The 26,655-nt window shown below is 35.5% G+C and overlaps 1 protein-coding gene across 3 annotated transcripts in view; it reads left to right on the top strand.

Annotated features, from left to right (window-relative positions):
• Positions 1–26,655, top strand: part of LOC122216109 (WD repeat containing planar cell polarity effector) — a 351,781-nt gene that overhangs the window by 204,692 nt on the left and 120,434 nt on the right. For all 3 annotated transcript variants that reach the window (XM_042932434.1, XM_042932435.1, XM_042932436.1), the window contains one exon: positions 8,039–8,141. In XM_042932434.1, the coding sequence (XP_042788368.1) occupies positions 8,039–8,141 (103 nt within the window). The remainder of the gene's footprint in view (positions 1–8,038; positions 8,142–26,655) is intronic.

The following is a 26,655-nucleotide window of genomic DNA, read 5'->3' as shown; positions in this document are numbered from 1 at the left end:
GGGAAGGAAAAATAAGATGAAAAGAGAGAGGGAGGCAAACCATAAGAGACTCTTAAATACAGAGAAGAAACTGAGGGTTGCTGGAGGGGTGTTGAGTGGGGGGATAGGCTAAATGGGTGATGGGCATGAAGGAGGGCACTTGTTGGGATGAGCACTGGGTGTTTTACCTAAGTGATGAATCACTTAATTCTACTCCTGAAATCATTATTACAATATATGTTAACTAGCTTGGATTTAAGTAAAATTTAAAAATTAAAAAATAAAATGTAGAAAAATACTGAAAAAGACTGCTGTGGATTAAAATCAGAAAATATATTGTTACGGGAATGTGTGTAGAATGAGATTTCCTTTATTCTTCACAATTCAGGGAATGTATAACACAGCCTGACATTACTTGCAAGTCAAAAAATGGTAGTTATCATTGAAATTATTCTATCACAGTATAAGTTTCACACCGAAGTTCTATTTTACCTTGTAGTTTTAGGTTGAAATATTTTTAAGTCTGCAGCATACACTAATTCCAAAGCCATTTAGAGTTAAATAAGAGTAGTTGAGCACAGTTCTTCCAACCATTTAAAAATGTAAATACCATTTTTAATTCAAGGACTATACAAAAGGCAAGCTATATTTGGCCTCTAGGCCATACTTTATGGATGCCTGCTCTATAAAGTCTTATATTCCCAGTAAATAAGTGCCTGGTTCCCCCAAACTTGCAACCAGTAAATATTCCTTTTCATAATTTAATTCCAATGTAGTTAACATATACTATTAGTTTCAGGTGTACAATATAGTGATTCATTAATTGTATATATTACAGGTGCACATCGTGACAAGTGTACTCTTAATCCCCTTCATATCTTTCACCCATCCCCCCCCACACACACCTCCCCTCTGGTAACCATCAGTTTGTTTTCTATAGTTAAGTGTCTGTTTCTTGGTTTGTCTCTTTTTTTCTTTGTTCATTTGTTTTCTTTCTTAAATTCCAAATGTAAGTGAAATCATAGGATATTTCTCTTTCTCTTATTTCACTTACCATTACACTCTATAGTTCCATTCATGTCATTGTAAATGGCAAGATTTAATTGTTTTTTGCCATTGAATAATATTCTGTTATATTATGTACCACATCTTTATCTGTTAATCAGTTGATAGACACTTGGGCTCCTTCCATATCTTAGCTATTGTAAATAATGCTGCAATAAACATAGAGGTGTATGTATCCCTTTGAATTAGTGTTTTTTGCATTCTTTGGGTAAATACCCAGTAGTGTGTCTGTGAGATCATAGGGTAGGTATATTTTTACCTTTTTGAGGAAACTCCATACTGTTTTCCACAGTGGTTCCACTAGTTTGCATTCCCACCAACAGTGCAAGAGGGTTCCTTTTTCTCCACATCTTCACCAAAACATGTTGTTTCTTATGTTGTTGATTTTAGCCATTCTGACAGGTGTTAAGGTCATTGTGGTTTTGATATGCATTTCCCTGATGATGACTGGTGTTGAGCATCTTTTCCTGTGTCTGTTGGCCATCTGGATGTCTTTTTTGGAGAAATGTCTGTTTATATGTTCTGCCCAATTTTAAAGTGCATTATTTGTGTTTTCTGGTGTTGAGTTGCAAAAGTTCTTTATATATTTTGGACACTAACCTGTATCACATATGTTATTTGTAAATATCTTCTCCCATTCAGTAGGTTGTCTTTTAGTTTTGTTGATTGTTTCCTTTTCTGTGCAAAAGCTTTTTATTTTGATGTAGTCCCAATGGTTCATTTTTGCCTTTCTCTTGCCTCAGGAGACATACCTAGAAAAATGTTGTTATTGCCCATGTCAGAGAAATCACTGCCTGTGCTCTCTTCTAGGATTTTGTGTGTGTGTGTGTGTGTGTTTTGAGGTCTCACATTTCAGGTTTTTAATACCTTTAACTTTATTTTAGTGTATCCAGTTTCATTCTGTTGCATGTAGCAGTCCAGTTTTCCGAGCACCACTTATTGAAGAGACTGTCTTTTTCTAATTGCATATTCTTGCTTCCTTTGTTGAAGACCATATAAACTTGGGTTTATTTCTGGGCTCTCTATTCCATGCATCTATGTGTCTGTTTTTGTGCCGGTACCATATTGTTTTGATTCCTACAGCTTTGTAATATATCTTCAAATCTGGGATTGTAATACCTCCAGTTTTGTTCTTTGACAGTTTTGCTTTGACAATTCAGGGTTATCTTTTGTGGTTACATACCAATTTTAGGATTATTTGTTCTAGTTCTGTGAAAGATGATGTTGGTATTTTTATCAGGATTGTAAAAAATCTGTAGACCACTTTGAGTAGTATGGATATTTTAACAATATTGGTTCTTCCACTCCATGAGCATAAAATCTTTCCATTTGTTTGTGCCGTCTTCAATTTCTTTCATCAGTGTTTTGTACTTTCAAGAGTACGCGTCTTTTACTTGCTTGGTTAAGTTTACCTTTAGGTATTCTTTTTGCTGCAATTATAAATAGGATTTTTTTTCTTAATTTCTTCTTCAGCTACTACATTATTAGTGTATAAAAATGTATTAGATTTTGCTTTATCAAATGAATTATCAAAATGTGTATTGATTTTGTGTCCTGTGACCTTACTGAATTCATTTATCATTTCTAGTACTTTTTTTTTTTGGTAGAGTCTTTAAGGTTTTCTATGTATGGTATCATGTTATCTGCAAATAGTGTCAGTTTTACTTCTTCCTTACCAACTTGGATGCCTTTTATTCCTTTTTCTTCTCTGATTGCTGCAGCAAGGACTTCCAGTGCTATTAAATAAAAGTGGTGAGGGTCGACTTGTTCCTGATTTTAGGGGAAAAGCTCTTAGTTTTTCCACAATTGAATATGATGCTAGCTGTGGGTTTTTTCATATATGACCTTTATTATGTTCTCCCAAACCTACTTTGTTGAGGAGTTTTATCATGAATGGATGTTATACTTTGTCAAATGTTTTTTCTGCATCTATTGATTATGTAGTTTGTATCCTCTCTTGTTGATGTGATGTATCACACTGATTGATTTGCAAATATTGAACCACAGTTGCAGTACAGGAATAAATCTCATTTGATTAAAGTGAATGATTTTTTAATGTATTGTTGGATTCAGTTTGGTGATATTTTGTTGAGGATTTTTGCACCCGTGTATCAGAGATACTGGCCTATAGTTCTCTCTTTTTTTTTTTTTTTTTTTTTTGTAGTGTCTTTTCTGGTTTTGGTATCAGGGTAATGGCAGTCTCATAAATGAATTTGGAAGCTTTCCTTCCTCTTCTCTTTTTGGAATAGTTTGAGAATATGTATTAACTTTTCTTTAAATATTTGGTAGAATTCACCTGCTAGGTGTCTGGTCCTGGACTTCTTTTTGCTGGGTGTCCTCTGATTACTGATTCTATTTCATTACTGGTAATTAGTATTTTCAAATTTTCTGTTTCTTCCTGATTCAATTCAATTTCTAGGAATCTATCCATTTCTTCTAGATTATCCAACTTGTTGGCATATAATTTTTCATAATCTCTTATAATTCTGTTTCTTTGGTGTTCATTATTATTTCTCTTCTTTCATTTATGATTTTATTTATTTGAGTTCTCTCTCTCTCTTTTTGATGAGTCTGGCCAAAGGGTTATCAATTTTTTAAAAATCTTTTCAGAGAACCAGCTCCTGGTTTCATTGATCCTTTTTTTTTTTTTTTTTAAGTTTCTATTTCATTGATTTCTGCTCTCATCTTTATTATTTCCTTCCTTCTGCTGGTTTGCAGTTTTGTTTGTTCTTTTTATGGCTCTGTTAGGTGTAAGTTTAGGTTGTTTATTTGAGATTTTTCTTGCTTCTTGATTAAGCCTGTATTGCTATAAACTTCCCTTATAGAACAGCTTTTGCTTCATCCCAAAGATTTTGGAACATTGTATTTTCATTTCACTTGTCTCCCTGTGATTTTTGATCTCCTCTTTGATATTTTTGTTGACCCATTCATTGTTCAATAGCATTAAATAATCCAATAAGTAGCATGTTATTTAACCTCCATATATTTGTGTTCTTTCAGATGTTTTTCTTGTGTTTGATTTCTAGTTTCATAGCATTGTAGTCAGAAAAGATGCATCGTATGACTGATCTTTTTGAGATTGTTTAGACTTGTTTTGTGGCCTAACATACTCCATTCTGAACATTGTTCCATCTGCACTTGAAATGAGTGTGTATTCTTGTATTATAGGATGGAATGTTCTGGGTAGATCTCTTAGATCTCTCTGGTCCAATGTGTCATTGAAAGCCACTGTTTCCTTGTTGATGTTTTGTGTGGATGATCTATCCATTGATGTAAGTGGGTTGTTAAAGTCCTCTATTATTATTGTATTACTATTGATCACTTTCCTTGTTTGTTATTAGCTGCTTTATGTATTTGGGGCTGCGATGTTGGGTGTATAAATATTTGCAATTATTTTATCTTCTTTTTGGATTATTCCTTTTATGATTATATAGTCCATTTTCCTTTATTACAGTCTTTGGTCTAAAGCCCACTTTGCCTTGTATAAATATTGCTACCCCAGCTTTCTTTTCACATCCTTTTGCATAAGTGCTTTTCTATCCTTGCACTTCCAATCTGCATGTGTCTTTAGGTCTGAAATGAGTCCCTTCTGTGTAGCATATAATGGGCCTTGCCTTTTTTATCCATTCCATCAACTCATGTCTTTTGATTGAAGCATTTAGTCCATTTACATTCAAAGTAATTATTGATAAGTATGCATTTTGTTACTTGTCTTATGGTTGTTTTTGTAGTTCTCTGTTCCTTTGTTCTCTTGCTCTCTTCTGTCACAGTTTGCTGGCTTTCTTAGTGATAAGCTTGGACTCCTATTTATTTTGTGCATATTTGTTAACGGTGTTTGATTTGTGGTTACCATTAGGTTTATATATAACATCTTATGTATATAGCAGTCTATCTTCAGTTGATAGTCCCTTAAGTTTGAACCATTCTAAAAGCACTAAATTTTTTATCTTTTTCCAGCCCCATTTTATGAATATCATTTCCTACTTTACACCTTTTTATTCTGTGAGGCTCTTGACCAATTTTTATAGATACATTTAATTTTACTGTTTTTTTGCTTCCTACTTTTCTTACTCTTGCTTATGATCTTTCCATTCAGAGTCCCTTTAACGTTTATCGCAGGGCTGGTTTAGTAGTGATGAATTCCTTTAATTTTTGTTTGGGAAATTCTCTCCTATTTTTTAAAAAATTTTTAATGTTGATTTATTTTTGAGAGAGAGAGACAGCGTGAGCAGAGGAGTGGCAGAGACAGAGGGAGATACAGAATCTGAAGCAGACTCCAGGCTCTGAGCTATCAGCACAGAGCCCAGCACGGAACTCAAATTCATAAACCGCGAGATCATGACCTCAGCCAAAGTCAGACACTTAACCAACTGAACCACTCAGGCACCCCAAATTCTCTCCTTCTGAGTGATTATTATGTTGGATAGAGTATTCTTGGCTGCAGGTTTTTTCTTAGAACTCTGAATATATCATCCCTTCTGACCTACAAAGTTTCTACTGAAGAAGTCAGTCATAGAGAATTTCCCTCATATGTAACTGTTTTCTTTTGCTGCTTTTAAAATTTCTCTTTTGCTGCTTTTTGCCATTTTAATTACTATGTGTCTTGGTGTGGACCTCTTTGGGTTAATTTTGTTGAGGGATCTCTGTGCCTCCTGCATCTGGATTTCTGTTTCCTTTCCCAGATTTGTGGAGTTTCTTGCTATTATTTCTTCAAATAAATTTTCTGCCTCCTTTTCTCTCTCCTCAGGGATCACTATAATGCAAATGTTATTATGTTTGATGGTGTTCCTGACAGGTTCCCTTAGTCTGTTTTCTTTCTTTTTTAAATTTTATTTATTTTGAGAAGCAGAGAGAGACAGAGACAGAGAACGTGCATGTGAGTGGAGGAGGGCAGAGAGAGAGGGAGAGAGAGAGAACCCCAAGCTGTCAGCCTGGAGCCTGGTAGCACCTGGCTAGATTTGTGGCACAGCTTTGGATGGGCTCCTGCCAAGGGCATACTGGAGAAGGAAATTCTGCAGTAGAGTATGGGGGCAGGGCACATGGTGCCAGCATGGTCCTTGCCATCTGCTAAGGGAGAGGACCTGCAGCCACCTGGGAAAACTTGCCAAGACTGGCAGGGTTGGGGGTGAGGGGTGCAAATCTGCAGAAGTGCACTGGGGCAGGGTGCACTGTTAGTAAGCTAGGTGGAATGTGTTGGTGCTGTGCTGGCTTCTGAAGCGTGTCCATGTATTTAGGCTCGGGAGCAGGGGAGAGAAATGGTTCCCAGCAGCTCTTTTGTTCTTGGAGAAGTTTCCCAAAGATCCCTGCCCCTCCAGCACATGCTCTGAGATTAGTAAATAAATCTATTTCCCTTCATACCTCAGGCATTTTTCAAACTGCTGCTTCTATGCTGTATCTCAGTAGGTCTGTTTGTAGAGCAGGAACTCAGTTCCCTGTTGTCCTCCCTGCTCTCCCAGAACTAAGCCCACAGATTCTTTAAAGTTCTAGGTGTTAAGCCCCACTGACTTTCAAGTTAGGCCCCTTTAGTTTTCAAAAGCAAATGTTATGGAGATTTTGTCTTCCCAGCATGAGTCCCCTGTGCCTGGGGTGCCTGGTGTGGAGATCTGGTCCATTCTCCTCTCAATGCCTGCAGCATTCCTCCCTCCTGTGGATAGTCCCTTGGGTTCCTTGGGCTCCTGACAACATCTCCACCTTTCCTGCCCTCTTTGATGTGGCTTCTTCTCTGCATTTACCTGTGGAGAGTCTGTTCTGTTAGTCTTTGGGTCTGACATTTTCTGGGCTATTGACACTGATGTGGGTGTTACCCAGTTGTATCCATGGGCGAGGTGAGTTTATGATTTTCCTACTCTGCCATCACCTCCAGAAGATGGTTCTGGTTACTCTGCAACCAGTAAATATTCTTAATTTTTAAAAATGTAAACAATTTGAAATTATATCTTTTCTACTTACATTTATTTGAATATTAATAAAGTGAAGCATCTTTTCATGATTATAGGCCATTTATATTTTTTCATTATTAACTGTTCATATTCTTTTTACACTTTTATTGCAATAAAATTTCCATTCCAGCCGTCTTTTTGCACATCAAAAATAGTTCAGAATCCTTTTTACTGGCTATATCTACTTTAGTATTATTTTATACTGCTTTCTCCCACACATCCAAGACTCCTTCCATATTCAGACATTTCATTGCCTAACAGAACTGTGTTTTTGAAGTTTCTCTACATATATGCACCAGATATTAACTGGTACATTTTCTCTATTTTCCCTCCTACCATAACTCTTATTTGTCCTTCAAGACTCAGATCAAGGATCAGTGCATCCTCTTGACTCCACAGCAAATATCTGTGGAAATACCTGTTATAAAACCTATCACATGTTATATAACTAACTGTTGTTCACAATGGTCTGTCTCCCTACTGGGCTCGCAGCTTCCAGAGACATGAAATTGTAATTGATCTCTGTATTCTAGAATAGTGCCTGACACTTAGTAGGCACTGATTATCTGCTGACTGCCTGAGTTCAAGATAATTACTATATTTGTAATGTTAACAAAGTTGTATGTGTCAGACACATAAATGTCAGAAATTTTTGTAGTAGTATTTCTTATAAAATGCTTAGCATTTTGTATGATGTGCAACAGAATTTTGTAGAAGCCATCTCCGATATTAAAATCTCACCAAAGAACATAGCAATAAAAGTTTTCATTTCCTGATAAAACTGAGTATGTCAAACATTTGGTTTAAAAACTTACCTTTTTCCCTGGAGACTTAAAACAATTTATTTAAATAACTGCTATTAGGTATAGTTATAATCTACAATTCAAGAAAATTTGCTTATACTGGGAAAGAAAACTGAGAGAATTAAAACGCAAAAAAATATTTATCAGCCATGTCTGTTTTGTAATCTGAACAGTAAGCTCTTTTGTTCAAAGTCTTTGTAAGTTGACCAAGATTCATTTGGATTAATCCTTTATTTTGCTTTATTTCCAAAGGACATCCATTACTTTGCACTAGATAAGGGTGAATTGGCACTGGCTGAAGTGGCAAGAAAAAGAGCTAGTGACATTGATGCAGAATCAATAACCTCTGGAGTTGGTAAGAATTAATGCTGTTTTTTTTTAAGTGCTTTTTGTTTCAATCAATACTCGTTCAGTATCATTTATATTTATGTTTGTAGGGCACGGTTGGTTAATTTGAATTACTTTCTTTAAAAAGAAAGAAACTTTAAAAAAGAATTAAGCCTGGGTAAATAGTACAATATAGATATATAAGTTGGAACTGTGATGACATAAAAATTAATAATCACTGATTAATCATCACTTGGCAAAAAGTCAGAAGTACACTGTTCTTCTCATAAGATTTTTGAGGAAGAGTTTATTACCATCAGTGCTGTTATTAATATTAGCCAATACAGAAAGTTCTATAATCCTTTATTTGTACACATAAACATGTCAGATATATTTTGAGATATCAAAATACTTATACAAAGTATTTCACATGGGATTTTAGGTTTAATGGATGACTTGTTTTAATTTAGAAGCCACTAAAGTCATTTTACAGTATAGTCTTCCAAAGAAGACAAATCAGAAGCCTAAACTTAATCTAAAGGTCCATTCAAAACTTTTAATACAGAAAAATGATAGTTTTTAAAATTATTCTAATACCAAGATAAGCTTCCTTTCTGACACTCAGTAATGTGTCTCAATGTGGAAGTATTGACCTGTGGACATCCCAATTCCTATTCTTCCTGGTATTTACTATTCCTAGATTAGGCAAAGGACCCTGAGAATTGTAACATAGTTCATTTCTTTGTGGAATTCCTATGAAACAAGTAAGTTTTAATATATCTCCACTTTGTAAATTGCTTCAAATTATTACAACAAGACTCTCCATTGATTGATCATCTTTGTTTTTATAATGCTGTTTGCAGCCCAAAGGAGTAATTCTATTGCTTCTAACAGTGGAGGCCACTTTTGCATTTTAGAGAAATTTAAAGTTACTAAGCCTGAAAAGGAATGTGAAAAAATTATCCAAAATTTCAGAAAAAAAAAAAAAAACTCCACTAGTCACCAAAATGCTTCCTATGCTCTCTGTATTCTTTGATTAGACTGCTGTGGCCAGCTGAAACTTCTTAGCCAAAGAGCTTGGTTGATGTTGTTCCCTTTTTGAGCCCTGCCTCATTTCAATGAAGAGCAAATATCTCTTCATTGAAACCCTGTTCCTCCCCACTTCTCAGCCTTTTTTTCAGGCCTCACCTTTTGACCTCTATTACTCTCCCTTGACAAAGATACCATTCAGTAACAATAGTTAACTATCAAGAGGTGAACTTCTCAGATTGTTCTGCTCCACTTTTATTCTAGAAAACTGGGGTGACTCCCACTCACAATTCCAAAAGGAATTAGGAAAGCATCTCTAATTTCTTTATTGTAGTTTTTGTCTAATTTTTCCATATAGCCCACATCATGCTGGGGAAAGCTAATTTTCTCTCAGATTCCTTCAATTTAATTCAACTATGCTCCCTCAAACTTTTCTGAAAGCAGAAAATAATTAAGTTTTTGGCTTGCAAAAGTGTTCTTTGATGCAAGCAAGGGGGTAAATTATGTAAAATATCAAGAATATTTAAGTATAAGTAGTTCAGTCTACATGGAAGAGTCTGTAAAAAATTATCACATGTAGTAGCTGTCAACATAAGTAAAAGAGTTGCCAAAGGAGAAGTTGAATAATAATAATCTCAACAATTTGAAAATTTTTTATTTAAATTTTTTATTCCAGTACAACATGCATACAGAAAAGCACACAAATCATGAATATAGGACTCAATGAATTTTCACAAGGTAAACATCCTGGGGTACCTGGGTGGCTCAGGTCATGATCTTGCAGTTCCTGGGTTTGAGCTCCGTGTCAGGCTCTGTGCTGACAGCTCAGAGCCTAGAGCCTGCTTCGAATTCTGTGTCTCCCCCTCTCTCTATGCCTCCCCCACTCATACTCTCTTTCTCTCTCTCAAAAATAAGTAAACATTAAAAAAAACCCAACAAACACATCCTTGTGACCATTATCCAGACCAAGTAACATACATTACCAAGACCACACAAGCTATCTCCTATCCATTTTTAGATACTACAGTCCAGCCCAACTATCTTTACTATGACACTATATATTAGCTTTACCTTTCTTTCAAATTTTAAATAAGTGGAATATATATTATTTTTTTGTATTTGGGTTCTTTTATTCAACTTTGTGAGGATCTTTTATATTGTATATAATTGTAATTCTTTCATTCATATTGCTATATAATAGTATTCCAATATATGAACATATATAAGTTTATTCATTCTATGCCAGGTATTTGAGTTCTTTCAAGTTTGGGGTTTATTGTGAATAGTGTTGCTGTGAACATACTTGTGTTTGTCTTTTAACAGATATATCCACAGGGTATGTGCTTTAACGTGGATTTGCTGGAACACAGGCTATATTCATATGCTCAGCTTTAGTAGTAGTATAGGTGAGGAAAATGTAAGCCTCTGTCCTTCAAGGTTTTTCCAGTTGGATTGAAAATCACATTTTCATAAGCCTGATTAATAGAAACTCAAACAAATTTAAATAGTATATATACTTCCTGTATACATGGAAGAGACCCAGGAAAACTGAGTAACTCCCCAAAATAGCTGAAGCCATCACCTTAAATACCATCTCCATCTAAAAACAAAAGATGATGTTGTGTGTACAGGGTCAGCACATAACAGAAGGTTACCAGAAAAAGCATGGTAAAAAAAAAAAAAAGGCTGAAGTTGTCATGCAGATTTAATAAGTTCATGCCTTCTCCACTGATAAATGTCTAGACATTTAAGAGTCCTCCCCTTCTTCCTGATACTGAGGGAGATACCCTTACAAATGGAGATTTCCTTTATACATGTAAATGTCTCCTAAGGAAGGGAAACTTGGGTTTCAGAGTTTTTCTTGTGTCTACAGTTTCTTTAAAAATAACTAGGTTAGGGGCGCCTGGGTGGCTCAGTCAGTTGAGCATCCGACTTCGGCTCAGGTCATGATCTCGCACCTTGTGAGTTTGAGCCCCGCGTCGGGCTCTGTGCTGACAGCTCAGAGCCTGGAGCCTGCTTCTGATTCTGTGTCTCCCTGTCTCTCTGCCCCTCCCCCACTCACACTCTGTCTCTCTCTCCTTCAAAAATGAATAAACATTAAAAAAAATAAAAAATAACTAGGTTAGAATAATCAATATGTGAAAGATGCATATCTTTTTTTTCAAAAAAATATATATGTATGTATGTGTGTGTGTGTATATATATATATATATATATATATATATATATATATGTAAGTTTTTATTTAAATTCCAGTTAACATACAGTATAATATTAGTTTTAGGTGTACAATATAGTGATTCAGCACTTCCATACATCACCCAGTACTCATCACAGCAAGGGCACTCTTTAATCCCCATCACCTGTGTAACCCATCCTTCCACCCACCTCTCTGGTAACCATCAGTTCTCTATATTTAAGAGCTGGTTTCTTGGTTTGCCTCTCTTTTTTTTCCTCCTTTGCTTGTTTGTTTTATTTCTTAAATTCTACATATGAGTGAAATCATATGCTATTTGTCTTTTTCTGACTGATTTATTTTGCTTAGCACAATATTCTAGCTCTATCCACATCTTTGCAAATGGCAAGTTTTCATTCTTTTTTGTGGCTGAGTAATATTCCGTTTTATATGTATACAACACCATACAACACTATTACAGTACCACTGACTATATTCTCTGTATTGTACCTTTCATCCCATGACTTATTCAATCTGTAATGGAAGCCTGTACCTCCCACTGCCCCTTTAGTCCTCCCCCATCACACCCCCTCTGGCAACCCTAAGTTTCTTTTCAATAATTATGGGCCTGTTTCTGCTTTTTGTTTGTTTTTTAGGTTGCGTATATGAGTGAAATCATATGGTATTTATCTTCCTATGTCTGGCTTATTTTACTAAGCATAATATCCTCTAGGTCCATCCATGCTGTCTCAAATGGCAAGATCTCACTCTTTTTTATGGCTAATATTCCATTGTGTGTGTGTGTATGCCACATTATCTTTGTCCATTCATCTACCAATGCACACTGTGTTATTTCCTATCTTGACTACTGTAAATAATGCTGCAATACACAGGGGTACATATATTTTTTCAGATTAGTGTTTTCATTTTCTTTGGGTAAATACCAAGTCGTGGAATTACTGGATTGTATGGTATTTTTAATTTTTTGAGAAACATCCATAGTTTTCCACAGTGGCTACAACAATTTACAATCTCACCAAGAGTGCATGAAGGTTCCTTTATCTCTACATCCTTGCCAACATGTATTTCGTGTTATTTTGATTCAAGCCATTCTGACAGGTATATGGTGATATCTCATTGTGGTTTTGATTGCATATTCCTCCTGACTAGTAATGTTCAGGTCCATTTTATGTACCTGTTGGCCATCTGTTTGTCTTCTTTAGAAAAATGTCTATTCATGTAGGTACTCTTCCCACTTTTTAATTGGATTGATTCATGGGGTTTTTTTTTTTGGTGGTGGGTTGTATACATTCTTAATATATTTTGACTATTAATTTCTTATTAGATGGATCATTGCAAATATCTAATCTCATTCAGTAGGTTGCTTTTTGTTTTGTGGATGATTTCCTTTGCTGTGCAGTAGCTTTTTATTTTGGTGTAGTCCGAACAGTCTGTTTTTGCTTTTGTTTCCCTTGCCTGAGGAGACAGGTCAAGAAAGATATTGCTAAGGCTGATAGTCAAAGAAATGACTACCAGTGTTTTCTTCTAAGAGTTTTATGGTTTTAGGTTTAACATTTAGGTCTTTAATCCAGTTTAAGCTTATTTTTTTTTGGTATGCTGTAAGGAGTCCAGTTTCATTCTGTTGCATATAGCTGTCCTGTTTTCCTAGCACCGTTTGTTGAAGAGACTGTCTTTTCTCCATTGTATATTGTTGCCTCTTTTGTTGGAGATTAATTGACCATATACGTGTGAGTTTATTTCTAGACTGTCTATTCTGTGTCATGGATTGTATATCTCTTTTTATGTCAGTACTATACTGTTTTGATTCTTACAGCTTTGTAGTAGATCTTGAAATCTGGGATTGTGATACTTTTAGCTTTGTTTTTTCCCAAGATTGCTTTGGCTACTTGGGACCTTTTGTGGCTCCCTACCAATTGTGGATTATTTGTTCTAGTTCTGTGCAAAAAAGCTGTTGATATTGATAGGGATTGCATTGAATCTGTAGATTGCTTTGGGTATCAGGGACATTGAACAATATTGGTTCTTCCAATCCATGAGCATGGAGTATCTCCATTGTGTCACCTTCAGTTTCATTCAATGTTTTATAAGTTTTCACAGTACAGATCTTTTATCTCCTTGCTTAAGTTTCTTTACAGGTACAGTATTTTTTTTAGTGTCATTTTTTTTTTAAATATCACTTTCTGCTACTTATTAGTATATAGAAATGGATCTGATTTCTGTGTATGAACTTTATGTCCTGCAACTTTACTGAATTCATTTATCATTTCTAGTAGTTTTTTTGGTGGAGTCTTTAGGGTTTTGTAATAGCATCTGTAAATGGCAATATTTTACCTTCTTCCTTACCAATTTGGATACCTTTTATTTCTTTTTCTTGTCTGACTGCTCTATGACCAGTACTGTGTTCAATAAAGTGGAGAGAGTGGACATCCTAGTCTCATTTGTGATCTTAGAGGAAAAGCTTTTCCTTTCACCATTATGATGTTAGCTGTGGGTTTTCATATATGGTGTTTATTATGTTGTGGCATATTCCCTATAAGCCCACAGTGTTGAGAGTTTTTATAAGAAACGTTGACTTTTGTCAAATTCTTTTTTTTACATCTATTGAGATGATCATATGATTTTTATCCTTCATTTTAGATTTTCTGATGCTTCCTTATTGAGTTCGGAAGACTGTATGTTTCTAGGGATTTATCCATTTCTTCTAGGTTGTCCAATTTGTTGGCATATAATTTTTCATTGTAGTCTCTTAATAACCTTTTGTATTTCTGTAGTATTTTGTTACATCTCATCTTTCATTTCTCTATTTATTTGGATCCTCTCTTTTTCTTTTCCTGATGAGTGTGGCTAAAAGTTTATCAATTTTGTTGCTCTTTTCAAAGAACCAGCTCTGGGTTTCATTGATCTTTTCCATTGTTTTCTTTTTTTTTTTTTTTTAAGTCTCTACTTCATATATTTCTGATCTGATCTCTATTATTTCTTTCCTTCTACTCATTTTAGGTTTTGTTCTTCTTTTTCTAGTTCCTTCTAGTTGTAAGTTACCCTGAGATTTTTCTCATTTCTTGATGTCTCTCAGTATCAGTATAAATTTCCCTCTTAAAACTGTTTTCATTGCATCTCAGTGGTTTTGAGCCATTGTGTTTTCATTTTCACATTTATTTCCATGTATTTATTTCCTCTTTGATTTTTTTATTAACCAGTTGTTTGGAACGTGTTGTTCAGCTTCCGCATGTTGGTGTTTTTCCAGTTTTTTTCCAGATTGATTTCTAGTTTCATACTGTTATGGTCAGAAGAGATGCATATGTCAACCTTCCATATATTTATTGAGATTTATTTTGTGGCCTAAATTGTAATCTATCAGAAAATGTTCTGGGATAGATTACACTTGAAAAGAATGTGTATTCTGTTGGTTTGAGTGGAATGTTCTGTATATATCTGTTAAGTCCATATAGGCTAATTTGTTTTCTATTTTTTTTAATCTTTACTTATTTTTGAGAGAGAGAGAGAGAGAGAGCGTGAGTGGGGGAGAAACAGAGTGGGAGACACAGAATCTGAAGCAAGGTCCAGGCTCTGAGCTGTCAGCACAGAGCCCGATGTGGAGCTTGAACCCACAAACCACGAGTTCATGACCTTAGTACAAAGTTGGACACCACCCAGGTACCCCCGGTCTAATTTGTTTTTTAAAGACACTTTTTTTCTTTTTTTTCTTTTACAAGTTTTTAAGTTCCAACTAGTTAACATTACAGTACAATATTAGTTTCAGGTGTAGAATTGAGTGATTCATCACTTACATACAACACCCAGTGCTTATCACAACTGCCCTCCTTAATACCCATTGCCTGTTTAACCTCCCAACTCCCCTCCAGTAACCATCTTTTTTTTCCTCTGTTAAGACTCTGTTTCTTGGTTTGCCTCTTTCCCCTCTACCCATGTTCATTTGTTTTGTTTATTAAATTCCACATATGAGTGAAATTGTGCTATTTGTCTTTCTCTGACTTATTTCACTTAGCATAATACTCTCTAGCTCCATACACATCGTTGCAATTGGCAAGATTTCATTATTTTTTATGGCTGAATAATATTTTATTGTATTTACATATACCACCTCTTATTTATCCATTCATTAGACATTTGGGTTCTTTCCCTAATTTGAGTATTGTTATAATGCTGCTATAAACATCGGGTTACATGAACCCCTTCAAATTAGTATTTTTGTATCCTCTGGGTAAATACTTAGTAGTGAAATTGCTGGATTGTAGGGTAGTTCTATTTAACTTCTTGAGGAACCTCCATACTGTTTTCCAGAGTGGCTGCACCAGTTTGCATTCCCACCAACAAAGACACTGTTTTCTTATCAATATTCTGTGTGTATGTTCTATCCTTGGATGTAAGTGAGATATTAAATTTTCTTATATTTTGTATTACTGTCATCATCTCCCATTATGCCCATTAAATGTTTCCTTATGTAGTTAGGTCCTCCAATGTTGGATGCATAGATATATGCTCTGGCTAGACTGATCCCTTTATCATTATAAACTACCCTGCTTTGTTTCATGATGTAATCTTTTTTTGAAGACTATTTTGTCTGATATATGTTTTTCCATCTTTGTATTTTCAGTCCATATGTGTATTTCAGTCTCAAGTGGGTCTCTTTTAGGCAGCCTCTGAGCCCTGTTGTTTGTTGTTGTTGTTTAATCCATTCCACAAACCTGTGTCTTTTGATTTGAGCATTTAGACCATTTGCATTTATAGTAATTATTGATAGGTATGTACTTACTGCCATTTTGTTAATAATTTTCTGGTTGTTTTTGTAGTTCTTCTTTATTTCTCTCTTCTTCTTCTTTCTTTTTGTGATTGATAGCTCTCTTTAGTGTCATGCTTGTCATTCTTTGTTTCTTGAGTCTTTAATATAGGTATGAGTTTGTGGTTACCATGAGGCTCACCCTATGCATATGGCAGTCTATATTAAGTTCATGGTAACTTAAGTTCAAACACATTCTCAAAGCACTATTTTATTGCCCCCTTCCATGTTTTAAGTATATGTTATTAGATATTAAAATTTTTTAATTCATATATTTCTTCTAATTATGGCCTTTTATTTGCCACTTAAAGAAGTCTATTTAACATTTCCTGTAAGGCTGGTTTAGTGGTCATGAACTTTTTAAAACTTTTGTTTGTCTGGAAAATTCTCCCCAATTCTGAATGATACCTTGTTGGATAGAGTATTGCCAGTTTCAGGTTTTTCCCTTCTAGCACTTTGAATATATGATGCCACTTCCTTCTGACCTGCAAAGTTTCTGCTGAAAAATCAGCTGTTAGCCTTGTGGAGTCCATTGTATATAATGGTTTCCTTTTCTCTTGCTTCCTTTAAAATTCTCTAATCTTTGACATTTTAAATGTTATATGTTGTGGTATGGACCTCCTTGGGTTCATGTTGTTTGGAACTGTCTGTGCTTTCTGAACCTGGATGTCAGTTTCCTTCTCCAGGTTAGAGAAGGTTTCATCTATTTCTTCAAATAAGGTTTCTACCCCTTTCTTTGTCTCTGTTCTCCTTCTGGGACCCCTATACTGTGAATCTTTGTTCACTTGATATTATCTAAGAGATCCCTTAACCTCTTCTCATTTACTAAAATTCTTTTATTCTTTATGCTGTTCAGATTGGGTGCTTTCCATTACTCTGTCTTCCAGATCACTGAACCATTCTTCTGCATCCACAAAACCATTGATTCCCTCCAGTATATTTTTCATTTCAGTTAGTGTATTCAGCTCTGATTGTTTCTTTCTCATATTTTCTATCTCTTGTTGCAGATCTCAGTTCTTCCATGCTGCTCTTCAGTAGAGTGAACATCTTTATGATCATTACTTTAAGTTCTTTATTGAGCTTATTGCTTGCTGCTTATAGTTTTTTTTTTTTTCTGAAGTTTTTGTCTTGGTCTTTCATTTGGGGCATATTTTTCTGTCTCCTGACTTTCTGTATTTTTGCTGACTTTCTGTAACTGTTTCTGTGTATTATGCTGAATAGCTGCTTCTTTTAAACTTAAAGGAATGGTCCTGTGTATGGTTGTACTCTGGGTAGGCTGTGTGTGCCTGGTAACTTTGGTTCACCAAAGGAATTCTGGTTTTAAGTATTTATTGAATGTAACTGACATATTAGTTTCAGATGTACAACAGTTATTCAACAATTACATTATGGAATGATAAGCATGGTAAGTGTAGTTACTCTGTCATCATGCAAACTTATTACAATATTAGTCACTATATTTCCTATATGCTTTTCATCCCTGTAACTTGTTTTACAACTGGAAGTTTGTAGTTCTTAATCTCCTTCACTTATTTTGATTGTCTCCCAATTTCTTGTGGCAACTACCCATTTCTTGTCAGTTTCTTTTGTTTGTTCAATAGGTTTGTTTTTTAGATTCCACATAAAAGTGAAATTATGTGGTATTTGTCTTTCTCTGTCTGACTTCACTTAGCATAATACCCTCTACGTACATTCATGTTTTCTCAAATGGCAAGTTATCATTCTTTTTTAGGGTTTTTATATTCCTTTGTGTATGTGTGTGTGTATACACATACACATACATGTGTGTATACACATACACATACACACAGTATATTTATCCATTCATCTATTGATGAACACTTGAATTTCTTCCATATCTTGGTTATTGTAAAAATGCTGCAAAAAAACAGAGGCCTGTTACTCTTTTAGAGTTACTGTTTTTACTTTCTTCATTTAAATACTCAGGTATGTAATTACTGGGTTGTATGCTATTTCCATTTTTAATTTTTTGATGAACCTCCATAGTGTTTCTCATAGTGGCTACACCAATTTACATCCCCACTTTACATGACTGTTCTCTTATCCACATCCTAACAAATACTTTTGTCTTTTTGATACTAGCCATTCTGTTTTGAAGTGATATCTCATTGTGGTTTTGCTTTTCATTCCCCTTGTGATTAGTGATGGTGGGCATCTTTTCATGTGTCTGTTGTTCATCAGTATGTCTTCTTTGGAAAAATGTCTATTCTCAGGTCCTTTACCCATATTTAATCAGATTATTTGAATTTTTTGGGGGGGGAGGTGGGTCATATGAGTTCTCTATATATTTTGGGTGTTAACCCTTTACTAGATACATCATTTACAAATAACTTCTCCTATTCAGTAGGTTCTCTTATATTTGTTGATGGTTTCCTACCCTGTGCAAAAGCTTTTTAGTTGGATGTCATCCAAGTTTTTTATTTTTGCTTTTGTGAGAAAAAATATTCTGAAAAATACTTCTAGGGCTGATGTCAAAGACCTTACTAGCTAGGTTTTCTTTGGGAAGCTTTATGGTTTCAGGTGTCACATTTAGGTCTTTCATCCATTTTGAGTTAATTTTTGTGTATGATGGGATAAACTGGCCCAGTTTCCTAGCAACATTTATTGAAGAGATTGTCTTTTCCTCATTATATATTCCTGCCTCTGTTGCCAAAGATTAATTGACCATATAAGTGAGAGTTTATTTCTGGACTCTCCATTCTGTTCCATGGATCCATGTGTCTATTTTTTGTGCCAATGCCATACTGTTTTGATTACTGTAGCTTTACAGTAATTTGAAATATGGGATTGTGATACTTCTAGCTTTGATCTTCCTCAAGATTACTTTGGCTACTTGGGGTCTTTTGTGGTTCTGTACATATTTTAAGATTATTCTAGTTCTGTGAAAAATATTATTAGTGTTTTGATGAGGATTTCACTGGGTATTATGGACATTTTAACAATACTGGTTCTTCCAATCCGTGAATATGGTATATTTTTCCATTAATTTGTGTCATCTTTAATTTCTTTTGTCAGTGTTTTGTAATTTTCAGAATGTAGGTCTTTCACATCTTTGGTTAAGTTTACTTGTACGTATTTTATTCTTTTTGCTGAAATTGTAAATGGGATTGCTTTCTTTTAATTCTAGAGAGAGAGAGATTGGGGGAAAGGGGAAGAGGGAGAGAGAGAGAATCTTAAGCAGGCTCTACACTCAGTGCAGAGCCCAACGCGGGGCTTGATCCCACAACCCTGGGATCATGAACTGAACCAAAATCAAGAGTTGGATGCTTGGGGCACCTGGGTGGCTCAGTAAGTTAAGCTTCCAACTTTGGCTTAGGCCATGATCTAATGGTCTGTGAGTTCAAGCCCCACGTTGGGCCCTGTCCTGACAGCTCAGAACCTGGACTCTGCTTCAGATTCTGTGTCTCCCTCTCTCTCTGTGCCTCCCCTGCTTGTGTTCTGTGTCTCTCAAAAATAAACATTAAAAAAGTTTTGTTTTTGTTTTTTTAAAAGGTGTCAGATGCTTAACTGATTGAGCCACCCAGGTGCCCCTGGGATTGTTTGCTTAATTTCTGTGACAGCTCTTTATTAGTGTATAGAAATACAGTAGATTTCTGTATATTGATTTTGTAGCCCTGGACTTTCCTACATTCATTCATTCTAATACATTTTTGGTGGAGATTTTAGGATTTTCTATATAGTATCAGCTGTAAATACTGAGTTTTACTTCTTCCTTACCAATTCAGGTATCTTTTATTTCTCTCTTGTCTAATTGCTGTGGCTACAAATTCCAGGACTATGTTGAATAAATTGAAAATGGATATCCTGGTCCTGCTCCTGATAATAGAGGTAAAGCTTTCAGCATTTCACTATTGAGTATGAGTTAGCTGTGGGTTTTTCATATATGGGCTTTGTTTTGTTGAGGTTGTTTTTCTATACCCACTTTGTTAAGAGTTTTTACCATGAGTGGATGTTGTATTCTGTCAGATGCTTTTTCTGCATCTTTTGGGATGATCATATGATTTTTTATCTTTCATTTTGTTAATCTGGTTTATCACATTGGTTGATTTATGATAGTTGAACCACTCATGCATCCCTGGAATAAATACTACTTGGTAATGCAAATGATCCTTTTAATGTTTTCAAATTTAGCTTGCTAATATTGGTTGAAGATGTTTGCATCGATGTTCATCAAGGAGTCAGTCTGAAATTTTCTTTTTGTTTGTAGTGTCTTTAGTTTTGGTATTAGAGTGATGCTGGCCTTATATGATGAATTTAGCAGTTTTCCTTCCTCTCCTAGGTTTTGGAAAAGTTCAAGGAGAGTAAATATTAATTCTTCTTTATTTGGTATAATTCACTGTGAAGCTATCTGGTTCCGGGCTTTTGTTTGTTGGGAGTTTTTTCTTTACTGATTCATTTCCATCACTAGTAATCAGTCTCAGATTTACTATTTGTTCCTGTGTGAGTTTTGGAAGATTATATGTTTCTAGGAATTTATCTGTTTCTCCTAGGTTGTCCAATTTGGTAGCATATAATTTTTCATAACATGCTCTTAAAATCCTTTATCTTGGTTTCAGTTGTTACAGCTCCTCCTTCATTTCTGATTTGAGTCCTCTTTTGTTCTTGATGAATCTGGCTAAAGGTATTTTGTTGATCTTTTCAAATAATCAGTTCCTGGTTTCATTGATGTTTCCTGTTGTTTTTTTAGTGTGTATTTTGCTTACTCCTTCTCTAATCTTTATTATTTCCTTCTTTCTACTAGCTTTAGACTTTGTTCTTTTTCTAACTCTTTTAGGGGTAAGGTTAGGTGGTCTGAAATTTTTGTTTCTTGTGGTAGGTCCATATCCATATGTAGCTCCCCTCTTAGAACAGCTTTTGCTTCATCCCAAAGATTTTGAACTGTGATGTTTTCATTTTCATTTATTTCCATGCGTTTTTTTCATTTCCTTTTTTGTTGTTGACCAATTGTTTGTTTTGTAGCATGTTGTTTAACCTCCACATATTTGTGTTTTTTCCAGTTTTTTTTCTTGATTTCTAGTTTCACAGTGTTGTGGTCAGAAAAGATGCATATAATATCAATCTTCTCTTTATTGAGACTTGTTTTGTGGCCTAACTTGTGATCTATCCTGGAAAATGTTCCACGTGCCCTTAAAAAGCATATATATATTCTGTTGTTGGATGGAATATTCTGTCTGTCTATTAGGTCCACCTGGTCATTCAATGTTTCCTTGTTGATTTTCAGTCTGGGTGATCTACCCTTTACATGGGATATTAAAGTCACTTATATTATTGTATTAGTGTCAATATTTTTCATTTTATTTGTTAATATTCCCTTTATGTACTCCAATGTTGAATGCATAGATATGTACAATTGTTATATCCTCTTGTTGGATTGATCCCTTTATCATTTGAAGTGTCCTCCTTTGTCTTTTGCTGAAGTTTTATAAGAGTCTAATTTTTCTGATGTAAGTATTGCTACTTTGTTTCTGCTTCCATTTGCATGGTACAGGTTTTCTATCCCTTCACTTTCAGTCTGTGTCATTAGGTTTAAAGTGAGTGTCTTTAGGCAGCACATAGATAGGTTTTGTGTTTGTTTTTTTAAAATCTGTTTAGTCACCCTTTGTCTTTTGATTGGAGTGTTCAGTCCATTTACACTTAGAGGAATTACTATTAGGAATGTACTTATTGCCATTTTGTTATTTGCCTTCTGGTTGTTTTTGTAGTTCTCTGTTTCTTCTTGTTCTCTTCTGATTCCATGGCTTTCTTTAGTGTTACTCTAGGTTTTACTTTGGGTATTACAGGTTTATGATATTTGGTTACCACTAAATTCATATTTAACATTATGTATATAGTAGCCTACATTGAGTTGATGTTCGTGTAAGTCCAAACACATTCTAAAGCACTAAATTTTTACTCCCCACTGCATTTTTTATTCATTTTGAGAGAGAGCTGTGCAAGTGGGGAAAGGGCAGGGAGAAAGAATCCCAAGTGGGCTCTGTGCTGAGAGCTTGCAGGGTGTGATGCCACAAACCATGAGATCATGACCTGAGCCAAAACCATGAGTTGGACATTTAACCGATTAAGCCACCCAGGCGCCCCATATTTTACATTTTGTGTGTGTATGTCCCTTGACTGGTTTTTGTAGATATAACTGATGTTACCGCTTTTGTGTTTTAACTTCCATCCTGGTTTTATAGTGGTTCTACTACTTTTACTACGTGTTTACTTTTACCCATGAATTTCTTTCTTTTACAACTTTATTTCTAGGTATGTCCTTTTCTTTCCACTCAAAGAATTCCCTTTAACATTTCTTTTAAGTCTGATTTTCTGTGTTTGTTTTTGTATATTGGAAAATCAGATACATTTTCCAGGTCTTGAAAGTAGTAGTCTTGTGTAGAAGAGGTCCCGTAGTACTTTATCCAGTGCAATCCCACTGGTCACCAGACCGAGGCACTCCAGGGAGGTCTGCTCTGTGGGGCCTCACGCACCCTACTGTTGTGACTGAGCCATGTTTGCCTTCAGACCAGTCTGACCTCTGTGCTGTTGAGACGCATATCTGAGGCCACTGTGGGCTTGTAGGTGGGTAGGGTCAGCAGTCAGGCTCGCTGTCTGTAATTAGCTACTGCACAGCTGCAAGCACACAGACTGGCAGGACTTGCTTTCTGCGTGGCCAACTGAGAGGCTTTTGTTAGTAGGCAAGGTGAGCAGTCAGACTAGATATCTGCAGTTAGCCTCTGTGCCACAGGTGCAGGTGCACCAAGCTGCAGGACTTTCTCCCTACACAGTCAGCTAAAAGGATCGGCTGTTAGAACTGCTGGCACCCTGGTGTGTGGGGTTATCTTACTCTCTCACAGGGCAGGTGTCACTTTGCAGTAACACTGGTCCCTGCTGGGGCTACTTGCAGGGTGTGGCAGGGCAGGAGCCACTTTGGAGGGATTCCTGTTGAGGCTGGCAGGTCCCATGTGGAATACGAGGGAGGTCACATGGTGCTAGCAAGGTAGGTGGAGAGGGTTATCACTGGTTCCCACAAGTGTCCACCTGTCTGGGGGAGGGGGAAGAGAAATGACACCTGCCAGTACTTTCACTCCTAGAGAAATATTCTGAAGAGTCCTTCCCTTTCAGTGTATGTTCTGAGATTAGTAAGTAAATCTTTGTGTATACTTCAGGCACTTTTCAAACTGCTGCTCTTGTGCTTTGTCTCTGGCCAACTTACTATGCTCACTCTTTAAGGGTGGAGACTCAGTTTCCTGTTATCCTTCAGCTTTCCCAGAGTTAAGCCCACTGATTTTTAAAGCACCCAGAGTTAAGCTGCCCTGATTTTTAAAAGCTCCCAAAGTTAAGCCTCACTGGTTTTCAAAGCCAGATGTTAAGGGGACTTGTCTTCCCAGTGCTTCATTGCCTGGTGTGGGGTCTGATCCTCTTGCTTGTCCCTGCTTTTGGTGTTCCTTCTGTTTGTGTTTAGTCTTGCTGGGAGTTTGGTTCCTAACAGTGTCTCTGCCCCTCCTACTCTTTGAGTGTGGTTTCCTCTCTACCATTAACCGTGGAACGTCTGTCCTGCCAATCTGCAGGTTTTCAGAGTTAGTTGCTCAAATGTGTGTATGTGAAACACATGTACCCAGTAAAACACCTGTGACTATAAAAGTAATAGCCACGTGAGGGGACAGCTAGCACTTATGTGTTATAATGAGATTTGTTGAATAGTATTTAGAAGAAGAAAACAGCAAAATGGGGAACCATCTTCCTCTATATGATCCACATATTCACAGAAATGGAAATAATTTAAAAACCCTGTTCAAAGGCAATTTGCAGCTGCACTTAATGTACCTGGCTACATATCTGCATATACAGAAATTCTTCCAAATGTATTATCTTTACAAATACACATCTCATATATGGTCTTTCATATCTCTGCTATAAAAAGGCTATAGTTTATAAATTGCCATCTCCTTTTAAAATATATTTTAAACATCTGATATAAAGCTTATTTGTGCTTAATGGAGAACTTTAGAGAATGCAATATTAAATATGTAGTATAAAAATGATAAAGAGTACTCATTATCACCCAGAGAAAACTGATATTACTCTATTTCTTCTTTTTACTAAGCACAAATTCAAATCATTTATCTTCCTTTTTGTTACCCAATGGTATCTTATGACTGTGTTCCTATATCATTAAAAATCATTTCAAAGCCTGATTTTTTTAAATTTCTTTTTTTTGAGAGAGAGAGAGAGAGAGAGAGAGAGACCGAGAGACCGAGCACAGTGGGGGAGGGGCAGGGAGAGACAGAGGGAGACACAGAATCCAAAGCAGGCTCCAGGTTCTGAGATGTCAACACAGAGCCTGATGCGGGGCTTGAACTCATAAACTGCAAGTTCATGACCTGAGCCACCCAGGCCCCTCAAAAGCCTGATTTTAATAAGTTATCTTCTTAAATGTCTTTCTTACTTTACTATAAAATCATAGTACCACTATAAAAACTATAAAAATAAAACTTTGCTCTTAAAATATCTCATTTATATAAAAAGCCTCTAAAACTAAGCTACAAAAGAAGTTTTAAATTCTAAAACTTAAAATTGGATTTAACTGTTTACCTACACTGCTTGAGAGGCCACATTTATTACTTGTTTGACTTATGAGATACATTCATGCCAACCTACTTTGGGCTCCAATTCACCTATCTTCTCTTTATTGTGTCATGATGTCAGGTTTGATCTGTACCTTCCTACCTCTAGGCATCTTTGCCTAAAGCCATAATCCTAAACCCTTCATAATTATAAGCACATCAAAGACTAACTGCTTTGCTTAGCTGCAGAGTTCTATACAAGACTGTTACTTGTACAACTTAAAAGAGATTTATAGTTTTCAGTGAAGTTCCTTAGAATGCATGTGTACCCAACCTTTGTTGCTTTCTTTGTGGCAAGTCGCAAATGTTGTCAGTTGCAAAATGCGACATATTAAATAATACCAATTCTTAATTACCTTAAGTATAGATTTTCTCTAAATTAGGTATTTATTTTCAGGTCAGACCTTTCCATCATTTAAACAGTTAACATTTTTGAATACTATTCAACTATATTATGAAAAAAGATGTCTTTTCAGAACTTACCTAGTCATAAACTGACACTTAGCAAAAGATATTAATAGTCTTTTCCTGTGGAGAAAGGTGCAAATATTACACTATTTGGGCTTTAACCCTACTTTTTCTCCTTTTCAGAAACGAGTCAATGTCTCAAACATTCTTCTCTGTTTTACTTTTCAGAATAGTAAGTTATGCTGATCTAGGATAGAATGATTGCCAATTAAATTTTCTGTAAATAAATAATACAGAATTTTACCTCAGGATTGTTATGTAATATTAAGAGTAACTAATGAAACCATAAAGTTAGGAATAAATAGAATATTTGCTAACTTGGCTAGTGTGGAGTACAACAAAAGTGTCTTCTATCAAGAATCCCAAAAAGGGAATGGACAAATAGATTCATGTAGTTATGTGCTACAGACTTGAAGAATACCAAGGTGGTAGTCAGGAAAGTTTAGTTTTGGCTAAACTAGTCAAGACTAACCATTTGATATTTTAAAAGTCACTTTTGTGTTTTAGTTGGTTCATGTATAAAATGAGAGGAAATCATTTGAATATTCTCTTAGTAGGGGAATTACCTTATTCAAAAGGTAATTTTGAATTAAATCCTCTTGTATAGGGCTTTTGCTACAAAGTAACATCGAGGTGCCAAAGCAGAGGAGCTAATATAGGAATGGAATAATTTCTCAATAAGCAATGAGTTCACATATATTAGCTAACAAAAATCATAAAATTATTAATTTACTTTTGAGCTGAATTTGGACCTTGTATGCATATTTTACATGTATAAAATTACATAATGTGTCAGAATTTATATCAATTCTGAAGGGTCATCTTCCTGTACCCTTACCATGTCCCCAGGAAACCACTATTCACAAAACAATCTTTGTTTTGCAGTTGGTCTATAAAGTTGGTGAGTTAAGAACATACATCCGCTTTATCAAAATTAAGTAGTATCTTTACCTCCTTTTAACCATTTTACAGTCTACACAATGGCTTCATATTATCATAAATCTATATTCTTAAGAGAATCGGGGAAGAATCAGACTTTTTATAGTCAGTTCCCAAAGGCTTAAAAGAAAAAAAAAAAAAATTCCCTATAGTCTCAGATCTAATCATCCTTATAGTTTGCTATGGGGTAGAATTTAGTTTAACAGCCCCTACCATGAACATACATACACACCTTTCAAGAAATGTAGGTGTCAGGAATTCATAAAGTATTCTAGTGATGCATTAGTGCTGGTTTCTATGGCCTTGCAAGTGCCGATAGAGCTGGGAAGGGATACACTCAAAGTTCGGCTACATGTTAATAGCTCGAAAATGGACACAGGGGTATTTACATCACAGAAATAAGCAAATTGGGTTTTTTGCTTTTGTTTTGATTTTTAATCATTTAATAGAATATCACTGAGGTGATCTCAGGTTATGGTTCATGAAA

The sequence above is a fragment of the Panthera leo genome, chromosome A3 (genome assembly GCF_018350215.1).
Source record: "Panthera leo isolate Ple1 chromosome A3, P.leo_Ple1_pat1.1, whole genome shotgun sequence".
NCBI classification, from domain to species: domain Eukaryota; kingdom Metazoa; phylum Chordata; class Mammalia; order Carnivora; family Felidae; genus Panthera; species Panthera leo.
This window is presented reverse-complemented; position numbering and strand designations above follow the sequence as displayed.